At 34.3% G+C, this 17,703-nt stretch overlaps 1 protein-coding gene and 1 pseudogene across 1 annotated transcript; one reads left to right on the forward strand and one right to left on the reverse strand.

Annotated features, from left to right (window-relative positions):
* The first annotated feature begins 174 nt into the window (after positions 1-174).
* LOC110639766 (VAN3-binding protein) lies at positions 175-2,995 on the forward strand. Its single transcript, XM_021790843.2, has 9 exons — positions 175-317; positions 414-682; positions 886-957; positions 1,179-1,247; positions 1,322-1,694; positions 2,008-2,172; positions 2,287-2,336; positions 2,556-2,613; positions 2,694-2,995. The coding sequence occupies exons 1-9, from the start codon at positions 251-253 to the stop codon at positions 2,924-2,926; spliced, it is 1,356 nt and encodes a 451-aa protein (XP_021646535.2). The 5' UTR covers positions 175-250; the 3' UTR covers positions 2,927-2,995.
* A 15-nt stretch (positions 2,996-3,010) lies between these two features.
* On the reverse strand, positions 3,011-15,395 carry LOC131179482 (probable lactoylglutathione lyase, chloroplastic; annotated as a pseudogene).
* Positions 15,396-17,703: the final 2,308 nt, after the last annotated feature.

Genomic DNA, 17,703 nt, shown 5'->3' on the forward strand with positions numbered 1-17,703 from the left:
AAAATGATCTTTAGCTCTTTATGTGTAGAACACAAAGGAGTGGAGGTCTAAAGCATATACCTGAAGTTGAGGACAAAGATGAACTGCTCTTTGATAGAGGGCCCTTTCTCTATTATATAATATTAAATCTTTAATTTTTTCTCCACTTTCGTTTTCTTCATTAAAAAAAAAAGGCAATTTCACTTCATTTCCCAAGTTAAATATCCAACTATTCTACTTCTCTTCGTTAGCTTTCTCTTTATTTCTTAGCATGAGAACTTGCACCAAAGGCCAAATTGCAGAAGAGTCAGAACCTAGTGGAGATAGCATGCTCAGAAGTAAGCTTCTTTTTAATGATTATAAAGCTATCTTTTTTTTTAGTGTTAATGGAACACTAATTATATGTGTTCTTTTCATGGGTTTGTGTGATTCAGTGAGCTCTAGCAGCACAAAGAGCTTATCACAAAAGCTGGAGAATATAGATGAAAATGGTCCTGTTCTTTGGCAAGCAGTCTCATGTGACGCACCTGAAACTCCTACCGAGTCCATGGAGTTTCTTGCTAGATCATGGAGCCTTTCAGCCATGGAACTCTCTAAAGTTCTTTCCAAAACACATGTAGCTTCTGAAAACGTTGAGAAGCCTCCTTGGTTTTCTGCTCAAGCTGAAGGGCAAGATGCAAGTGCTACAGCTCCCACAGAATCTGTAAGATCCTTTAACTCTGACACAAGAATCAGTAACTTAGTCCTTAAATATCAAACTGAGGATATTTTATGAGAACAAACACACAAAATCCAACTATTCACAGGAATAGTTAAAATCCTGACTTTATTTTTTGTCATATTTCAGAAATTTCACTATTAAATGGAATCCCATTCTTTAAAATAAATTTTTTTCTTATTTCACAGCATTTTCAACAGTTAACTAGTGGTGGTAATGGCAGCCCTCCAATATCTTCAAGGGATAGTGAAGAAATGAAGGTATTTCTTGTTCCCTCTCTGTTTTCACTGACTTGGAACAGGCATTATGCCCCTACACCCTGCGGCAGGAAATGAGTCAGCTTATTGATCCACATGGATAAGTAAATTGCATAAATCATAATTTCTAGCTGAACTCAAGCCTGCATCTATTGGAATCAAGCATTCAAAAGAATAAACTGTTTAACAAAATATTACTTCTAATAATAATGTAATCTATGCAGGAACTAATTTTACTTCATCAAGCACTCAACCCAGAATTCCTTTCAAGTCAACAACTGCTCAAAACTGGGGTATCTTATTATTCAATGTTGTCAAAATAATTAATAGTATTAGTGTCATTCTCATTGACCTTATTGCTGTGCAGCTATACAAGAGCATAATTAAAGGGAGAACAATGGGAAGATGGTTGAAGGATCAAAAAGAGAGGAAGAAACAGGAGATCAGAGCTCATAATGCACAACTACATGCAGCTGTATCTGTTGTAGGGGTCGCTGCTGCTGTTGCAGCTCTAGCTGCCTCAAATGCGATGTCAGTGGAAATGGCTTCAACCTGCCAGAAGGCACATTCCAAAACACCAGCTGCAATGGCTTCAGCAGCAGCTCTAGTAGCATCTCACTGCATCGAGATTGCAGAGGAAATGGGTGCTGAACACGACCAAATCTTAACAGTTGTCAACTCTGCTGTAAATGCAAGGACTAGTGGAGATATCATGACCCTAACAGCTGGAGCGGCTACAGGTATCAGAAAACTTATTCAATTGCTCTAAAATTAGGTGGTTCTATGATTTGTATGTCAATTAATTCAATCTCAACCAGTAAACCCAACAAATTTGCTAAATTCAGCTGAAATGTTGGACAAAAATATCAGTCATCCTTCTAGGTAGACCAATCACCCAGTCTGAATAAAGCCAGGATAGAATACAAATTAAACTGCTCAAATTAAAATAAGAATGGCAGGAAGAAAATGAATGCAATGAATAAATGATTTTTGCTGAGATGTTTCCAATATGATCAAGTATTGTCTAAGATTATTTGAAATTTACATGAGCAGCCTTACGAGGAGCTAACGCTCTAAGGGCAAGACTGCAAAAGGGACATGGAAGTACAGCCTTTGCTCTGGTGGAGGAAAAGGGTGAAGAAGGCAAAGAATCTAACATCTTGGCAGCGCTGAACTTTGTGACAAGAGGGGGAGAACTTCTCAAACTTACAAGGAAAGGTACATATTACACATTGATAATCGAAGGATTTGTATGTAGTGGTAAAGTCACATTGACAAAATCCATAAATGAGAAGCAACTGGCACTGACCGTCATGTAAATGTTGATGGCAGGAGCTCTCCACTGGAAGCAAGTTTCTTTTAACATCAATTCAAATTGGCAGGTAAAGCAGGAGACATATAAACCACAAAACTACATCATACAACTAGAAGTGATAAATTTCAGAAATGGTCAAGTTTAAAAGAAAATAAAAGCAATCTTTAAATGAAAAATACCTCCAGGAAGTTCAGCCACATAATTAAATAGATGCAATACTTCTTTTTCTTTCTATTTTTATTCTCTCAGAAAAATCAAGCACCGACTAAAATTTGTAAACAAACAGGTGGTAGCTAAAATGAAAAGCAAGCACATGGCGGGAACATTCACAAAAAAGAAGAAGTGTAAGCAAACACTCAAACCCAAAGTGATAAATACCTCTTTCTCTTCCCGTCCACTGAGTCGAGCCTTGCTTTTATCACAGGCGTAGTGTCTGGAGTATACAGAGACATACCAGCGTGGCCTGGAAGGGAGAAAGAAGACTGCAACGAGCAAAGATCTTACTTTGGGATAAAAACAGCTGAAAGAGTGATAGAGTTTGAGTGCAGAAGTAAAGATGACAAACAGATGTGGACTGACGGGATTCAGCATATGCTCAGTTGCCGTACCAATATAAAATCAGAGGCAAATTTCAATTGCTGCAAAACTAGCTTTTGACTTCGCAAAGTGACTAACAAGAAATGTATATCTTAGACTTCCTTGAAAATGTAAATGCACTTATGACAATTGTTCCACTCACATAAAAAGCTGCAGAAAGGAGGAAGCGGGGTGGCGGAGCGGGCGGGCTTGTGAATGCGAATGGCCATTGGCACGCCCATTCTAGCACGGGCTATTTCTTGTGAGAAAATGGCTATTTCATAAAAGGCAACATTCCAATGGACATAATTGTTAAGAATATTCCCATCGACTGAGTAAAGCCTCCAAATGCTTTGATCACTCCAGTTCCTCGAGAAAATCACCATTATCAACCAAGACTACAAAGAGGGAGAAAGCAAATTTATTTGGTTAAGCATAATCCTAATTAACAACAATAATAAAAAGATTTTAAAAAGAATCAAGAGAGTTACTACCACACACAAAAAAAAAAAAAGAAAAAGAAAACAGGCTATATAGATTAAGATGGTATTTTCTGTTAGGAAAAATCGTAGCGGAATAAATATTTATTTTGACTAATAGGTGTAACAATAAAATTATAAAAGAAAATAGCAATTGAGAAACACAGAATTTACGTGGTTTGGCGTAATGCCTATGTCCACGAGTGAAAATGAATAGAAAATCCACTAATAAACTAAAAGTGATACAAGTATAAGAAAAATAATCACTCAAGCCCTATGACCCAAATACATCAAAAACTCACAAATAAATTTTGAACCTCACTAACTACTCACAAAATGTAGACCTTTTTACTATATATAGGCACATATAGTCGGTTAGGCAATGCCAAAGTCAACAATACAGCAACATCTTCTAAGTGGCTTTTATTTTATTATTATTTTGATTTCCAAAAGATAATTATTTGACTAAAAAGAAGACCACTTGACTTTAACTTTACAGCTTCACTTCTTCAAGGCTAAGTAAGTTTACTATAGAATTCTTAACCTTTATGGAAAATTCAAGGCACCGACTTACAAATCTCCACCTTGACTTGAAATTTTCTTGTTTTTGATTAGAAGTTTTCTTTCCACCTTCTCCACATAAGCCCTTATGGGCAAGCTCAGTTATTAGAAATTTCAATCAAGTCCAAGCAATACTTGGACTTGCTCACTGAAAGAGGTTTAGTCAACATATCGGCTGGATTCTCTACGGTACCAATTTTTTTATCAATAATGTTACCTTGTGAAATAATGTCTCGAACAAAATAGTACTTCATATCAATGTGCTTTGTCCTTTCATGGAACATTTGATCCTTGATTAACTGAATAGCAATCTGGCTATCACAATGGGCGACAGTCACCTGTGATTTCGAACTGAGCTCACCAAACAAAACTCTTAACCATAGCTTCCTTTATAGTTTCAACCATTGCCATGTATTATGCTCTATAGTAGATCATACAACTGTAGGCTATAAGGTAGCTTTTCAACTGATAACACAGTCGCCAATGGTAAATACATAACCTGCGATGGATCTTCTTTTATCAAGATCACCTGCATAATCTGAATCAACATAGCCAACCGCATTGCCCTTCTTCTTCCAAATTCCAAACAAGCATTAGCAGTACCTTGCAAATATCTCAAAATCCATTTCACAGCCTACCAATGCTCTTTACCAGGATTAGACATATATCTACTGACAACACTAATTGCATGTGAAATGTCAAAGCGAGTGCAAACTATGGCATACATAATACTACCAACAACATTAGAGTAAGGAACATGTGACATGTACTCTATTTCCTTTTCAAACTGTGGTGACAAAGCAGCAAAAAGTCTAAAATAAGCAGCAAGTAGAGTACTTACAGGTTTAGCATTTTTCATGTCAAAATGCTCCAAAACTTTCTTGATAAAATTCTTCTGAGTCAGATAAAGTCTACCAAGAATTTCCTTAACTGCTCCCAAATCTTTCATCCCCAATTCACCCACTTAACTCTTCTTTCAACGTGTTGATATCAAACATATCTTTGGCAGCAACAAGCATATCATCAACATAAAGCAACAAATAAATAAATGAGCCATTAGCAATTTTTTCTAAAATACACACAGCTATCATATTGGCTCCTGGCATAACCATGCCCAACCATGAAGGAATCAAACTGCTTGTACCACTGTCGAAGAGACTGCTTCAAACCATATAATGATTTCTTCAATAAGCAAACATGATTTTCTTTACCCTCAATCTCAAAACCCTCGGGTGGTTGCATATAAAATTTCTCTTCAAGTTCACCATGCAAGAAGGTGGTCTTAACATTCAATTATTCTAGCTCTAAATCATACATAGCAACCAGAGCAAGCAAGGCACGAATAGAGTTATTTTTAACAATGGGTAAGAAAACATCATTAAAGTCAACTCCTTGTACCTGACTATAGCCCTTAGCCACCAATCGTCCTTGTATCTACATCTTCAACACATGGAATGCCATCTTTCTTTCTTGAAGATCCATTTGCAGCTAACAATCTTTTTATCTTTAAATGGTTTTACAAATTCCCAAGTTTTGTTCTTATGAAGAGACTCCACCTCCTTCTGTATAGCAATCAATCACTTAGTAGAATCAACACAAAAAATGGCTTCTGAATATGTGAAAGGATCACCATCTCTTTCTATTTCTTGTGCAGCAACATAGGCAAAAGTGGCATAATCTGCTAATCTTGAAGGCCTCATTTTCTCCCTCTCTGACTTCAATTGAGTGCTCCTCCTCCACCTCTTCTATTGGTTCTTCTAATTCTATAGAAATGGGTAATTGAATTGGGCTCTGCTCTGAAGTATTTTTTTGTGAAGAAGATATATTCTCCACCTCAATCTCAACCTCCACCTGCTTGTCTGAATTTTGCACTCCTGCGTGAAAAGAACCAAAAGACTCCTTCCTCGAGTGAAACATGGACGATTCATTAAACATAATGTCCCTACTAATAACAGACTTAGGTGACTTAGGATCAGGATATCGACTTTTATATCCTTTTACACTAGGGAGATAACCAATAAATATTTCCTTTTTAGATCTAGGTTTCAATTTTCCATCATTGACATAGACATAAACAAGACAACCAAATATCCTTAAACCAGAGTAATCAGTAGGGTTTCTAGACCATACTTCTTCTCAAGTTTTACAGTCAATTGATGCAGATAGAGAAAGATTCACCAAATAGCAAGCTGTAGAAGCTGCCTCTGCCTAGAAATCCTGAGATAAACTAGACTGTGACAGCAGACACCGAACCTTTTTCAATAGAGTTATGTTCATACGCTCGGCTACACCATTCTTTTCTGGAGTTCTTCTAACTGTAAGATGTTTTACAATGCCCTTATCTTTGCAAAATTTATTAACTCACTATCACAGAATTCTAATCCATTATCAGTGCGTAGATGCTTAATCTTCCTGCCTGCTTGCCTGCCTTTCTACCAACGCTTTCCATTGCTTAAAAGTAGCAAAGCCATCATTTTTGTGCTTCAAAAAATAAACCCATATCTTCCTAGAGTAGTCATCAATGAAGGTAAGCATGTATCGAGCACCACCTTTTGAAGGAACACGTGCAATCCCCCAAAGATCTAAATGGATATAATCCAAAGTACCTTTAGTTTTGTGAACTCCTGTATTGAAGTCGACTCTCTTTTGTTTACCAAAAATACAATGCTCACAAAACTCCAAACTTGATGTACTTTGGCCACATAGAAAAGCCCTCTTGCTTAACATAGTCAAGCCTTTCTCACTCATTTGCCCTAGCCTCATGTGCCACAACTAGATCACATCTGAACCTAACATAGAAGTGGTAATTGATGTTGTGCCAATGACTGCAAAACTTTATAGCACATATAACTACCAATTTGTTTGCCTTTCATAGGACCTTTCAAAACCTTCAAAACTCTACCTTCACCAGAAAATCTGCAACCATTGGCTTCTAAAGTAGATAAAGAGATGAGGTTCTTTTTCAAATTTGGAACATGTCGTACCTCAATCAAAGTTCTGACAACGCCATCATTGCATTTTAAGTTTGACTAGTAACTTTATAAGGATGATCATTACCCATCAATACAACTCCTCTATCTGCAAGTTCATAAAAAGAAAAACAATCTTTGTAGAGATATATATGATATGAGCAAGCAGAATCTAAGATCCACCCTTGTTTAGAACTAGTACCATCATCAGTCATGGCATAAACATCACACTCTTCCACATTATTTATAACACTGGCTTCGATAAGATTCTCATCTTTCTAATTTCTTTCTTTATTCTTGTTCTGAAACTTAAAGCAATCAGCCTTGATGTGCTCTTTCTTCTTGTAGTAATTATAAGTTAGATTATTGTGTCTGGACTTTGATTTAGATCTGGATCAACCATCGCTGCTAGAATCTTTTGAAATGGACCTTCCTCTAACAGTTAGGCCCTTAGTGTCACGGGCCTAGCTTCAACACTCAGTTGGGACCGTGTGACACTTGGCTTGAACTCTTTAAAACAAGTCAGCCCACAAGAATCTCACAACAACTGTGATAAATCAAAGACATAATTAGCTTTAGGCCAAGTTAGGCTAATTTGGGAGGTATCACAAGCATTTTATATAAATGGGGCAACACATAAGCAAGCATCACAAGCATGAAAGGCACAACAAAGAAAGGCACAAGCATTTCATGAAAAGGCTACTTCATTCATTCATGAAACATAATTACAACTAGTCCATTATAGGCAGGGGAGAAACCTATAAGGAGCACACAACGGGACACGGTAAGCAAAGTGACTAGCTAGGCCAGTTGCCCACCCAAGGCCAACCAGTCACTCCCCCCTAAAGAGCATTTGGGACATAATGAGGTGTGGTAGGAGGATACATCAATATGCTTGAGTGATCACACTCCTAAAATTACATAAATAAAAATAAAATACAAATTGTCTCTTTTGCCCCTTAAAGAGATTATGTTACACATCATTCTACCTAAACTTCCTACCCCTTGACACTTAGTTGGACTATTCTTATCACCAGAAAGCTCTTTATCAATGAGGTCTTTTGAAAATAATGATTCTTTAACCTCCTCTACAGTTAGAGTTTTTCTACTGTAGATTAAAGTCTCTTTGAAATTCTTAAAAGAAGGAAGTAAAGATCGTAACAATATAAGAGCTTTGTTTTCTTCTTCATACTTAATATCCAAATTTTCCAAATCCATAAGGATATAATTAAATTCATCAAGGTGTGATTTTAGGGATGTACCTTCTACCATATTAAGCATGTGCAGGCGATATTTCACAACCAATTTGCTGGTGAGGTTTTTCGTCATATACAGAGACTCGAGTTTCTCCCACAAGTCTTTAGCAGTCTTCTCATGGATGACTTCATGCAAAACCTCATTTGACAAGCATAACTGAATGGTAGCTAATGAATTTTCTTCTAATTCTTACTTTTGTTCCTCTCTTATTGAGATAAATTTTGACAACTGTCCCTGAACTTATCTAGTTGTAATATTACAGTCCCTTAACTTAAAAATATAACATAAAACCCAATCAACTTTCAAATTTTGCATAGTAAAATATCTGTAATCTCCAATTACCAGTTTTTCAGTTAGACGCTGATATGGACAGTTCAAGCATAGAGCTTAGTTAGTATTTCTCTTTTCTCTCTCAAGCCATGTGTAAATTGAATCATTTTTCTCTCTATAGACAGAATAAATTTTCATGCATAAAGAGAATAATTTTATACTTTGCGTAAGAGAGGAGAGAGAAATGTTGACTAAGTGCCATGCGGAATCTATTCACATCAGTTTCTAACTGAAAAATCAGTAATTGAAAGTCAGAGGGATTTTACTGTACAAAATATAAAAGTTTAGAGGGTTTTATGTTATAGTTTAAAGTTAAAGGATTGTAGTGTTACAACTATATAAGTTTCAGGACAATTGTTGAAATTTATCCCTGTTATTGCGGCAAGTAATTTATCCTTTGCTAATAATGCATTTTGCAACCTGTTCTGTGTCAGAATCGCTTTCATCTTGACTTGCCAAAGGGCAAAACTAACATTGCAATTATACTTCTCAAAATCAAATTTTGTAGTTGCCATAACTAATCCCAAAATAAATATCAAACCAACTCTGATATCAATTTGTTAGGATAAATCGCAGTGAAATAAATATTTATTTTGGCTAATAAGTGCGACAACAAAACTATAAAAGAAAATAAAAATTGAGAAACATAGAATTTATATGGTTCGGTGTAATGCTTACGTCCATGAGCGAAGACGAGCAGAAAATTCATTAATAAACTGAAAGTAGTACAAGTACAAAAAAAATAATCACTTAAACCCTATAACCCAAATACACCCAAAACTCACAAATAAATTTTGAACCTCATTGACTACTCATAAAATGGAGACCGCTTTACTATATGTAGGCATATATAGTCGGTTACAGAATGCCAAAGTCAGCAATATAGCAACATCTTCCAAGTGGCATAGAGAACAATAGAAGATATCATAGAAGGAGATCAATTAGGAAGGAACATGATAGGAGGAGAATCAGGGTTGGTACTTAGAATGTTGGATTACTTACAAAAAAATTAATGGAGCTTGTGGATACCTTAGAAAGGAGAAGGGTGAATATTGCTTGCATTCAGGAGACTAAATGGGTAAGAAAGAAAAGCAAGGAACTAGGTAATTCAGGGTACAAACTGTGGTTTACCGAAAAAGAGAGGAACAAGAACGAAGTGGGTATAATCATAGACAAGACATTGAAAGATGCTGTAATAGCAGTGAAAAGAGTAAGATATAGAATTATACTAGTAAAACTAGTACTAGAAGGAGAAATAATAAATGTAATTAGTGCTTATACCTTACAAATAGAACTAGATAACGAGAGTAAACAAAGGTTTTGGGAAGATATGGATGATCTAATGCAAAGCATACAGAATGAAGAGAATATTTTTATCGATGGAGATTTGAATGGACATGTAGGAAGTGATAGGCAAAGTTATGAGAATGTTCATGGAGGTTTTGGCTTTGGTAGCGGAAATGAGGAGGGAAAAAGCATCTTGGATTTTGCTATGGCATATGACTTAATACCAGCAAATACCTACTTTATAAAAAGAGAGTCACATTTAGTGACTTTCAAAAGTAAGCCAAATTGACTTCCTTTTAATCAGGAAGACAAATAGAGCACTATGCAAGGATTGCAAGGTCATTCCGGGAGAGGCTTTAACAAGTCAACATCGGTTAGTGGTCTTGATGTCAAGTTTATGAACAATTCAAGCAAGGCTAGAAAAAATAGTGTAGCTCGAACAAAGTGGTGGAAGTTCAAAGGAGTAAAGCAAGTGAAGTTCAAAAATAAGCTTCTCGAGTCTGAAGCATGGAAGCTGGATGTGGAGGCCAATGGTATTTGGATACAAATAGCATCAAATAGTAAAGAAGTAGCTAAAAAAGTACTTGGAGAGTCTAGAGGACATGGACCACCCTCAAAAGAGAGATGGTGGTGGAATGAGGAAGTACAAAAGGCAGTGAAGAGAAAGAGAGAATGGTATAAAAAATTACCTAAGTGTGATAATAATGAGGCATATGAACAGTACAAGATAGCAAAGAAAGAGGCAAAAAAGGCAGTTAGTCAAGCAAGAGCACAAGCCTTTGAAAAGTTATATGAGAAACTTGAAACTAAAGAAGTGGAGAAAGATATTTATAGATTAGCAAAGACGAGAGAAAAGAAATGTCAAGATCTCAATCAAGTTAGGTGCATTAAGGATAAAGAAGGAAAAGTGTTGGTGAAAGATGAGGACATTAAAGAAAAATAGAGAAATTATTTTGATGATCTCTTTAATAATAGTCAAAGTGGTAATAGCGTGAATATAGACTACAGAGCAATAAAAAAGAATGTGAATTATACTGGATGGATTAGATCTTTAGAAGTAAAAGAAGCACTTAAGAGAATGAAAGTAGGTAAAGCCTGTGGACCCGATGGAATACCAATTGAAGTGTGAAAATATTTGGGAGATATGGGAGTAGCATGGTTAACTAAATTATTTAATAAGATTTTAAACTCAAAGAAAATGCCTAATGAATGTAGGATGAGTATTTTAGTACCTATTTTTAAAAATAAGGGAGACATACACAGTTGCTCAAACTATAGGAGAATTAAACTCATGAGCCATACTATGAAGTTGTGGGAGAGAGTTGTGGAACATCGACTACGTCATGACACTTCTATCTCTCTCAATCAATTTGGCTTTATGCCAGGTCATTCAACTATGAAAGCGATCTTTCTCATTAGAAGCTTGGTGGAGAAATATAGAGATGTAAAGAAATATCTACACATAGTTTTTATCGATTTAGAGAAGGCTTATGATGGTATTCCAAGAGATGTCTTATGAGAGTGTTAGAACAAAAGAGGGTATCTATTAAGTATATACAAGTGTTGAAAGATATGTATGAAGAAACAACTACTATTATGCGTACAGTGGGAGGGGACACAAGAGATTTTCCTATCTCAGTTGGATTGTACCAAGGTTCAGCTGTAAGCCCTTATCTTTTTATATTAGTTTTAGATGAATTGATGAAACATATACAAGAGAGTATCCCTTGGTGCGTGATGTTTGCGGATGATATAGTTCTAATAGATGAGACGCGAGAAGGAGTCAATAGAAAGCTAGAGCTTTGAAGAAGTACTCTAGAGTTAAAGGGCTTTAAGTTAAGTAGAACGAAGATAAAATACATACATTGCAGGTTCAGTGAAGGCCGAACTGGTGATAGGGAAGGTGTTAGTTTTGATGGAGTGATACTGCTCCAAAGTAATCACTTTAAATATCTCGGCTCAATCCTTCAAGTAGATAGGGGATGTGAGAAGGATGTTAGTCATAGGATTAAAGCCGGATGGTTGAAGTGGAGACGTGCCATGGGAGTTTTATGTGATCGCAAGATTCCCAATAAGTTGAGAGGAAAATTTTACTGTACAGCCATACGACCGGCCATGTTATATAGTAGTGAGCATTGGACACTGAAGGAGTCGTATGTGTCTAAGATAAGAGTTTCGAAGATGAGAATGTTAAGGTGGATGAGTGGCCATACTAGACTAGATAAAGTCCGTAATGAGAGTATTAGAGAAAAGGTAAGAGTAGTGCCAATTGAGGATAAGTTGAGAGAAGGGAGATTGAGGTGGTTTGGTCATGTGAAGCGTAGACATGCGAAGGCTCTGGTTAGACAAGTAGAGCACATTAGGTTAGAAGATAGAAAAAAAAAGAAGAGGTAGACTTAAACTGACTTGGAAGAGAGTAGTACAACATGACCTAAAAGCATTACACATTTCCGAGGATTTAACCTAAAATCGTTTAGAGTGGAGAAAGAGAATCCATATAGCCGACTCCAAATTTTTGGGATAAAGGTTTAGTTGAGTTGAGTTGAGTTGAGTTGTATTGACTCTATCAAGGCCGTATAAAGAATTGATATCTAGAATTCCACAAAAAGCTCAAGCTTATAAGATTTTTGAAACCTATTCTTATTTTACTGACTAAAGTAAGTGATGATCATCTTACAGATGCCTTTCCTCCTATAGTTGCGGGTCATCTATAAAAAAATTTAATCTGGAAAACACGAATTCATCCAAAGTAATATTTATGAAACACCCAATGGGAAGAGGATTGTGGAAGTTCAAGAAAAAGTCTCCAAAAATAGACGTCATTCTGATTTCCAACCATCGGGGTCCAAGCATGTAGTAATCTTGGATTAATCCTTGGTAGAGGTCCAGGTTCATCAATAATGCTTCCTCCACACGGTTTAATTGCTTTGGCACTCTTAAAGATATCATCTGTGCCTAATGCAATCTGGCAAAAGTAAAACTATAAAATTTAGAGTAGAAAATAATAATATAAAAACATCCTTGGAAGAAGACAAATGTGTTGCCACAACATGCATAATCAGCAAGAATGACATAGATGCCATATAAACTTTCAAATTATCGAACTGGGTAGCAAGGTAAAGAATTCACTTGTGCATAACCATTTCCTTTGTCGTATTCTGTGACCCCATAATTATATCTCAGTTCCAGCACAGGATTTTTAACTTCTGGACCATACCTATTATGGTTACTGCATACTGAAAAGATCAGAAAAACAAAAATTCAATTAGAGTGGCATATCATATGTCCACAAATAGAGAGGAGGGCAAAGAGAAAGACTTTTGTAGAGAAGAATTTGTTACACCAATTGATGGTGAATCAATGGCATAATTGTTAAAAACCATGAACGTTTGGAAAGAAAAACCAGAGATTGCTTCATAACTTAGATTAACATGGAAATTTATTCCAGACATAAAATAATAATCAGAAAAAAATTAGGAAAAAAAAAGTCATTGAATTTGTTGCCAGGCAGGCGTCAAATTACCTTTGATTCTGGGTTCTCCCTTATGTGGAGAAGCTGCATGCCAAAAGCCTTCAAATTTAGGAAAGACAACAATCAGAACTGCAGGTAGTTTATGTTGCTGACAGTTGAAGAAGCAAGCACCATAGCTCTAATTTCAAATAACTGCTTCTGACTACATGTATTACTGTTTAATTGCTTTCTTGTAAAATTCACAGAGTGAACAAGATCACCCACTCTAAGCATCGCTTGGCATAGGGCTCCGGTGCAAGCCACCTCTCGAAAGCTCAAATTTCCTCTCCAAAGCTTAAATTTATAAACATCTGGATCTTCAACAAAAGCAGTTATTATACTTCCTCCTTTGACAAGGCCAGGTTCTCTAGTAACTCTGTCCCCCTTTGCCTTCACAAGATTTATTGTCTTGGCAACCTAAGTTGAAATGAATCAAGTGCAAACACAATATATATAAATAATTTTACTATATGAGGTGAAATGCCAAACGTTAGCTGAATAGAGTAATGCTGGACGCATAGCTATTTTCAGAACATTACTTTCATTGGAAAGTTTGAACTCTTAGCCACTCAAAGCAAGAATGTATTGTAATAGACAGTAAAAAATGTCCAGCTCAAAAAGTAATTAAATTAAGGAAGCAATCATTTACGCTCTTTAATTCTTTTTAATGTCTACCAAATTGTTTAAGGGAGCAATCATTTACACATTGCAATTATTTTCGGTCTCTTTGAAAAATTGTTCAAATTAGATGTCAAGCCACATATAATGCACAACCACTTCTACTTAAAAGCTTCAAGAAAGAAAACTCACATCCTCTACTGCAATGACATGATGGTCAAATCTAGTTCCAATGTTATACTAGTCAACTCCATAATCTGTAAAATGAGAAAATCCAAAATCATAGTAGTGATAACCATAAAATACAGGAGTACATTAACTATTACCATACAAATAGAACATATGATACAAAGAAATTAATGAAGGCTAATGACTTACTGTAAGTAAGTTCAACAGTAAAATGAGGATCTTCAGGTCCATATCCAAGAAAAGCATTTGAATATCTCTCCTCTAGTATGTCACGTTTTCCAACAGCTTCATCTCCAAGCATTCAGTTTAAAATCTGAAGATTTCTGAAGTCAAATTAGAATCATGAACAGAGCCTATATAACTGGAGTAAAAGTATCAGTTGTGGAATACATGAAGAAACAAAAGACATACTTTATTGTCTTCTCCAAGTCATCAACACGATAAACAACATGAAGAATTCTTCTTTTGTCATTGTTAACCCACTCTAATACATTTTGCCCAGAAACTGCAGTACTCACTGGTCCCATTTTTGGAGATGTGCTAGGTTCCACCAAATTTCCATCCGCGATTAATAATCTAGATGCTCTTACACCCAACAAATGAGACTCTGGGATAGTTGGATAAATGCTACAAGTCCATTAGCACAGACAAAAAATCAACCTCAAATAAGTATCTAAAGCTGGATTGAATGCATAAACTTCAGAGTCAAAGTTGTTAGCTTGGTGTCTAATAGAGCTAAATGAAGAAAAAGGATCCTTATTGTCGACTTCAACTAGCTTGAGATTAAGGCTTAGTTGCTTGTTTTTATTGTTGTAGAGTCAAATTGAAGTCATCAAAAGTTATTAGAAGAAATTCAACATAAAGCCCAAGAATAATAAATTCATATTCAATTTCTATTCTTTTTCTCTATCTCAATTTTATCAGAAGAATATCAGGGCCACCAAAAAGTCTAATTCCTTTCTAGATTCTAGATGTAGTTCGCAATCAACTCAATAGCATTGTGCATGTTCTATGAATTCCAATCATGATTGAACTGTGAGGAAAGACCCCACCAAGATTAAAAGAACCATCCTACTTAGTTAAAATACAAGACACTAAAAGCCCCAAACAAAACAACCCAGTAGATAAAAATCAAGAAACATCCTCAACATTTCTTTTCTTTGCTTTTCTCAGGAATAAAACAGATACAAATCATTTAGTAGGTTACAGACTATAATATTATAGCATGAGAGAGAGGCCAGGCTTTAAATGTGTTAACCATCACCGAGTTAAAGGAGAGGAAGTCTTCGATATGGTTTTGGATTGAAAGAGGCTACATTACTATCACCGCAATTGTTTCCATTCTTCATGATGATGCGTGTGAAAAGAAGCCTTGGTGATGATGATGATGATGATGATGATGATGATGATGATGATGATGGTAAATTACCATCAAGTTCCCATAAATTATTAAATTAACCATTTAATCTTTATTTTTTTAAAATTCAATTAAGATATTCTTATATTTTCATTTTTTATGCTATTTAATCTTTTGAAAAAATTAATTTATTTGAGCATTGAATATTTATTTTGTTTAATTTTTTAATTATTATAATTTTAATTATTTATATTATTTAATTTTTCTGATATCGCTAAAACAATTTAACTAAAATTTTCTTTAATAAAAACCTAGCAGAAGAACTGAAGAATTTAATTCTTTAAAATAAAAGCAATTTTAATTGAGTTTTAAAAGAATAAAATTACATACGTTTCATTTATATAAATATATAAATTAAAATAAATATTAATAAAAAAATATAATTATTTATTTATTATCAATGTAAAGACAATAATATATTGAATATAATATAATATAATATAATATAAATACATCAAACTATATATTAGTATAATAATATAAAATATCTATGAGTGCATACATGAAATATCAACTTATAAAATATCATATACAATATTTTAAGTTTCAAAATATGTTAAATATATATTTTACAATTTATTTATTAATTATATTGTATCATGATTTCAAGTTATATTGACCAATCCATTTATTTTTTAATATTTTTATTCATTTTAGATGGATAGTTGGAATTTATAATATAAACATTTATTTATTTTTAATTTAAATTAATTTAATTGCTTATCTTGTCATATAAACATATCATATAAAAAAATTACCAATAATACATATTTTCAAATTAATAAGAATTAAATGAAAAGGGTAAAAATTTAAATTAAACATGATCAGTTGTATAGATATATATTTTTTTATCAATAAATAAAGTCAATTGATTGACTTTTTTTTTTTATTTGTATGCGGCCATCTCCATTTATGTATGTAATGTAACAATCAACAAATGTTATCTTAAGCAGTCAATTATTGCTTTTGAGCTCAAATTGATAAATAATTTTAATGGTAATCTTTGTACTCCATTCATTTATAATTAATTACAATTTATATTAAATTATTCTTTTATAATATATTTAAACTATTATAATTATTTTAATCCTAACTATCTCTCTAAATTCTCTCTCTCATCTCTCTCGTTCTTCTCTTAATTATTTAGTGGCTATCGGTGAATATTTTTATAAGTAATTGCTCCTTTTTTTATCTTTTTTATATTTATTTTATTTTGTTTAATAATTTTTGGTATCCTTTTGAAACATATGTGTGCTAATCTTATAAGGATTTAGTATTTTCTCTTGAAAAGGATTTGTTATTTTCTCCATTGCGAGGATCTGTTTTCTTTTTTTTATTATTATTATTGTTGTCCCAAAAATAGTCCAAGAGGGGGGTGAATTGGACTTTAATAATTTTTCGGCCCTTGCTTGTAGCCTAATGAAAAATTGTGGCTATGTTCAATTAAGTGTTTCTCTATATGTAATGAAAACAATGTGAGCTTCAACAATGTATTCCTAAGATGCAATTTAACCCTCAATCAATGTATATGGCAATATCTAACAAGGCATGCACAATACAATATATAATTGATTTCTCAAGTCACTTAATATGTCCACAAATTTACCCACTCAATCTATTTAACCAACATTCAGTATCATGTATATGAAGAAAAATTTAAAATTGCACATAAGTAAAAGGGTAAAGGATAGAGAGATCAAACACAAGGATTTTTATAGTGGTTCGACTTAACTAGCCTACATCCACTCTCTCAAAGAACCCTCTTTGAGTCTTGTCTCCACTATTTGCTCTTTTGAAGGCAAGAGACCAAAAGCCCTTTACAATTTCTCAACACCAAGCTTTTACACCAAGGTAGCTTGAAACCTTCTCAAGTGCAATCACAAGCACTAACTCTCCCAAGCTTCAATAGGTGCTTGCACAACCTCTCTTGAATGCAATTCAATATTTCAACACTCACTCTTACTCAATACAAATCAAACTATAAAGAATAGATGAGTTGATTTGCCAATGGAAGCTCAAAATCTTTAAAGCTCTTGAATGAAAGCAATAAATGAAAAATCAATGTTGGAGTTCAAATGTTAGCTTTCATCAAGTGTAAATGAAGTAGAGAATGTGTATTTATAGTCCCAAATTATTTTAGACCGTTTGAAACCCTTTTGGAACGTTACACACACTGCCCAAGACAAAATAGCCGTTATTTTGTCCTTTCGATAAATTAGCAAACTAATAAAATTTTAGGA

This window comes from Hevea brasiliensis, chromosome 4 (genome assembly GCF_030052815.1).
Source record: "Hevea brasiliensis isolate MT/VB/25A 57/8 chromosome 4, ASM3005281v1, whole genome shotgun sequence".
Classification (NCBI taxonomy): domain Eukaryota; kingdom Viridiplantae; phylum Streptophyta; class Magnoliopsida; order Malpighiales; family Euphorbiaceae; genus Hevea; species Hevea brasiliensis.

Bases quoted from the DNA above. Each gene is read 5' to 3' on its own strand.
- LOC110639766 (XM_021790843.2), top strand. From the start codon at position 251: ATGAGAACTTGCACCAAAGGCCAAATTGCAGAAGAGTCAGAACCTAGT. The intron at 318-413 runs GTAAGCTTCTTT...TGTGTGATTCAG, and splicing joins TGGAGATAGCATGCTCAGAA to TGAGCTCTAGCAGCACAAAG. The intron at 683-885 runs GTAAGATCCTTT...CTTATTTCACAG, and splicing joins CTACAGCTCCCACAGAATCT to CATTTTCAACAGTTAACTAG.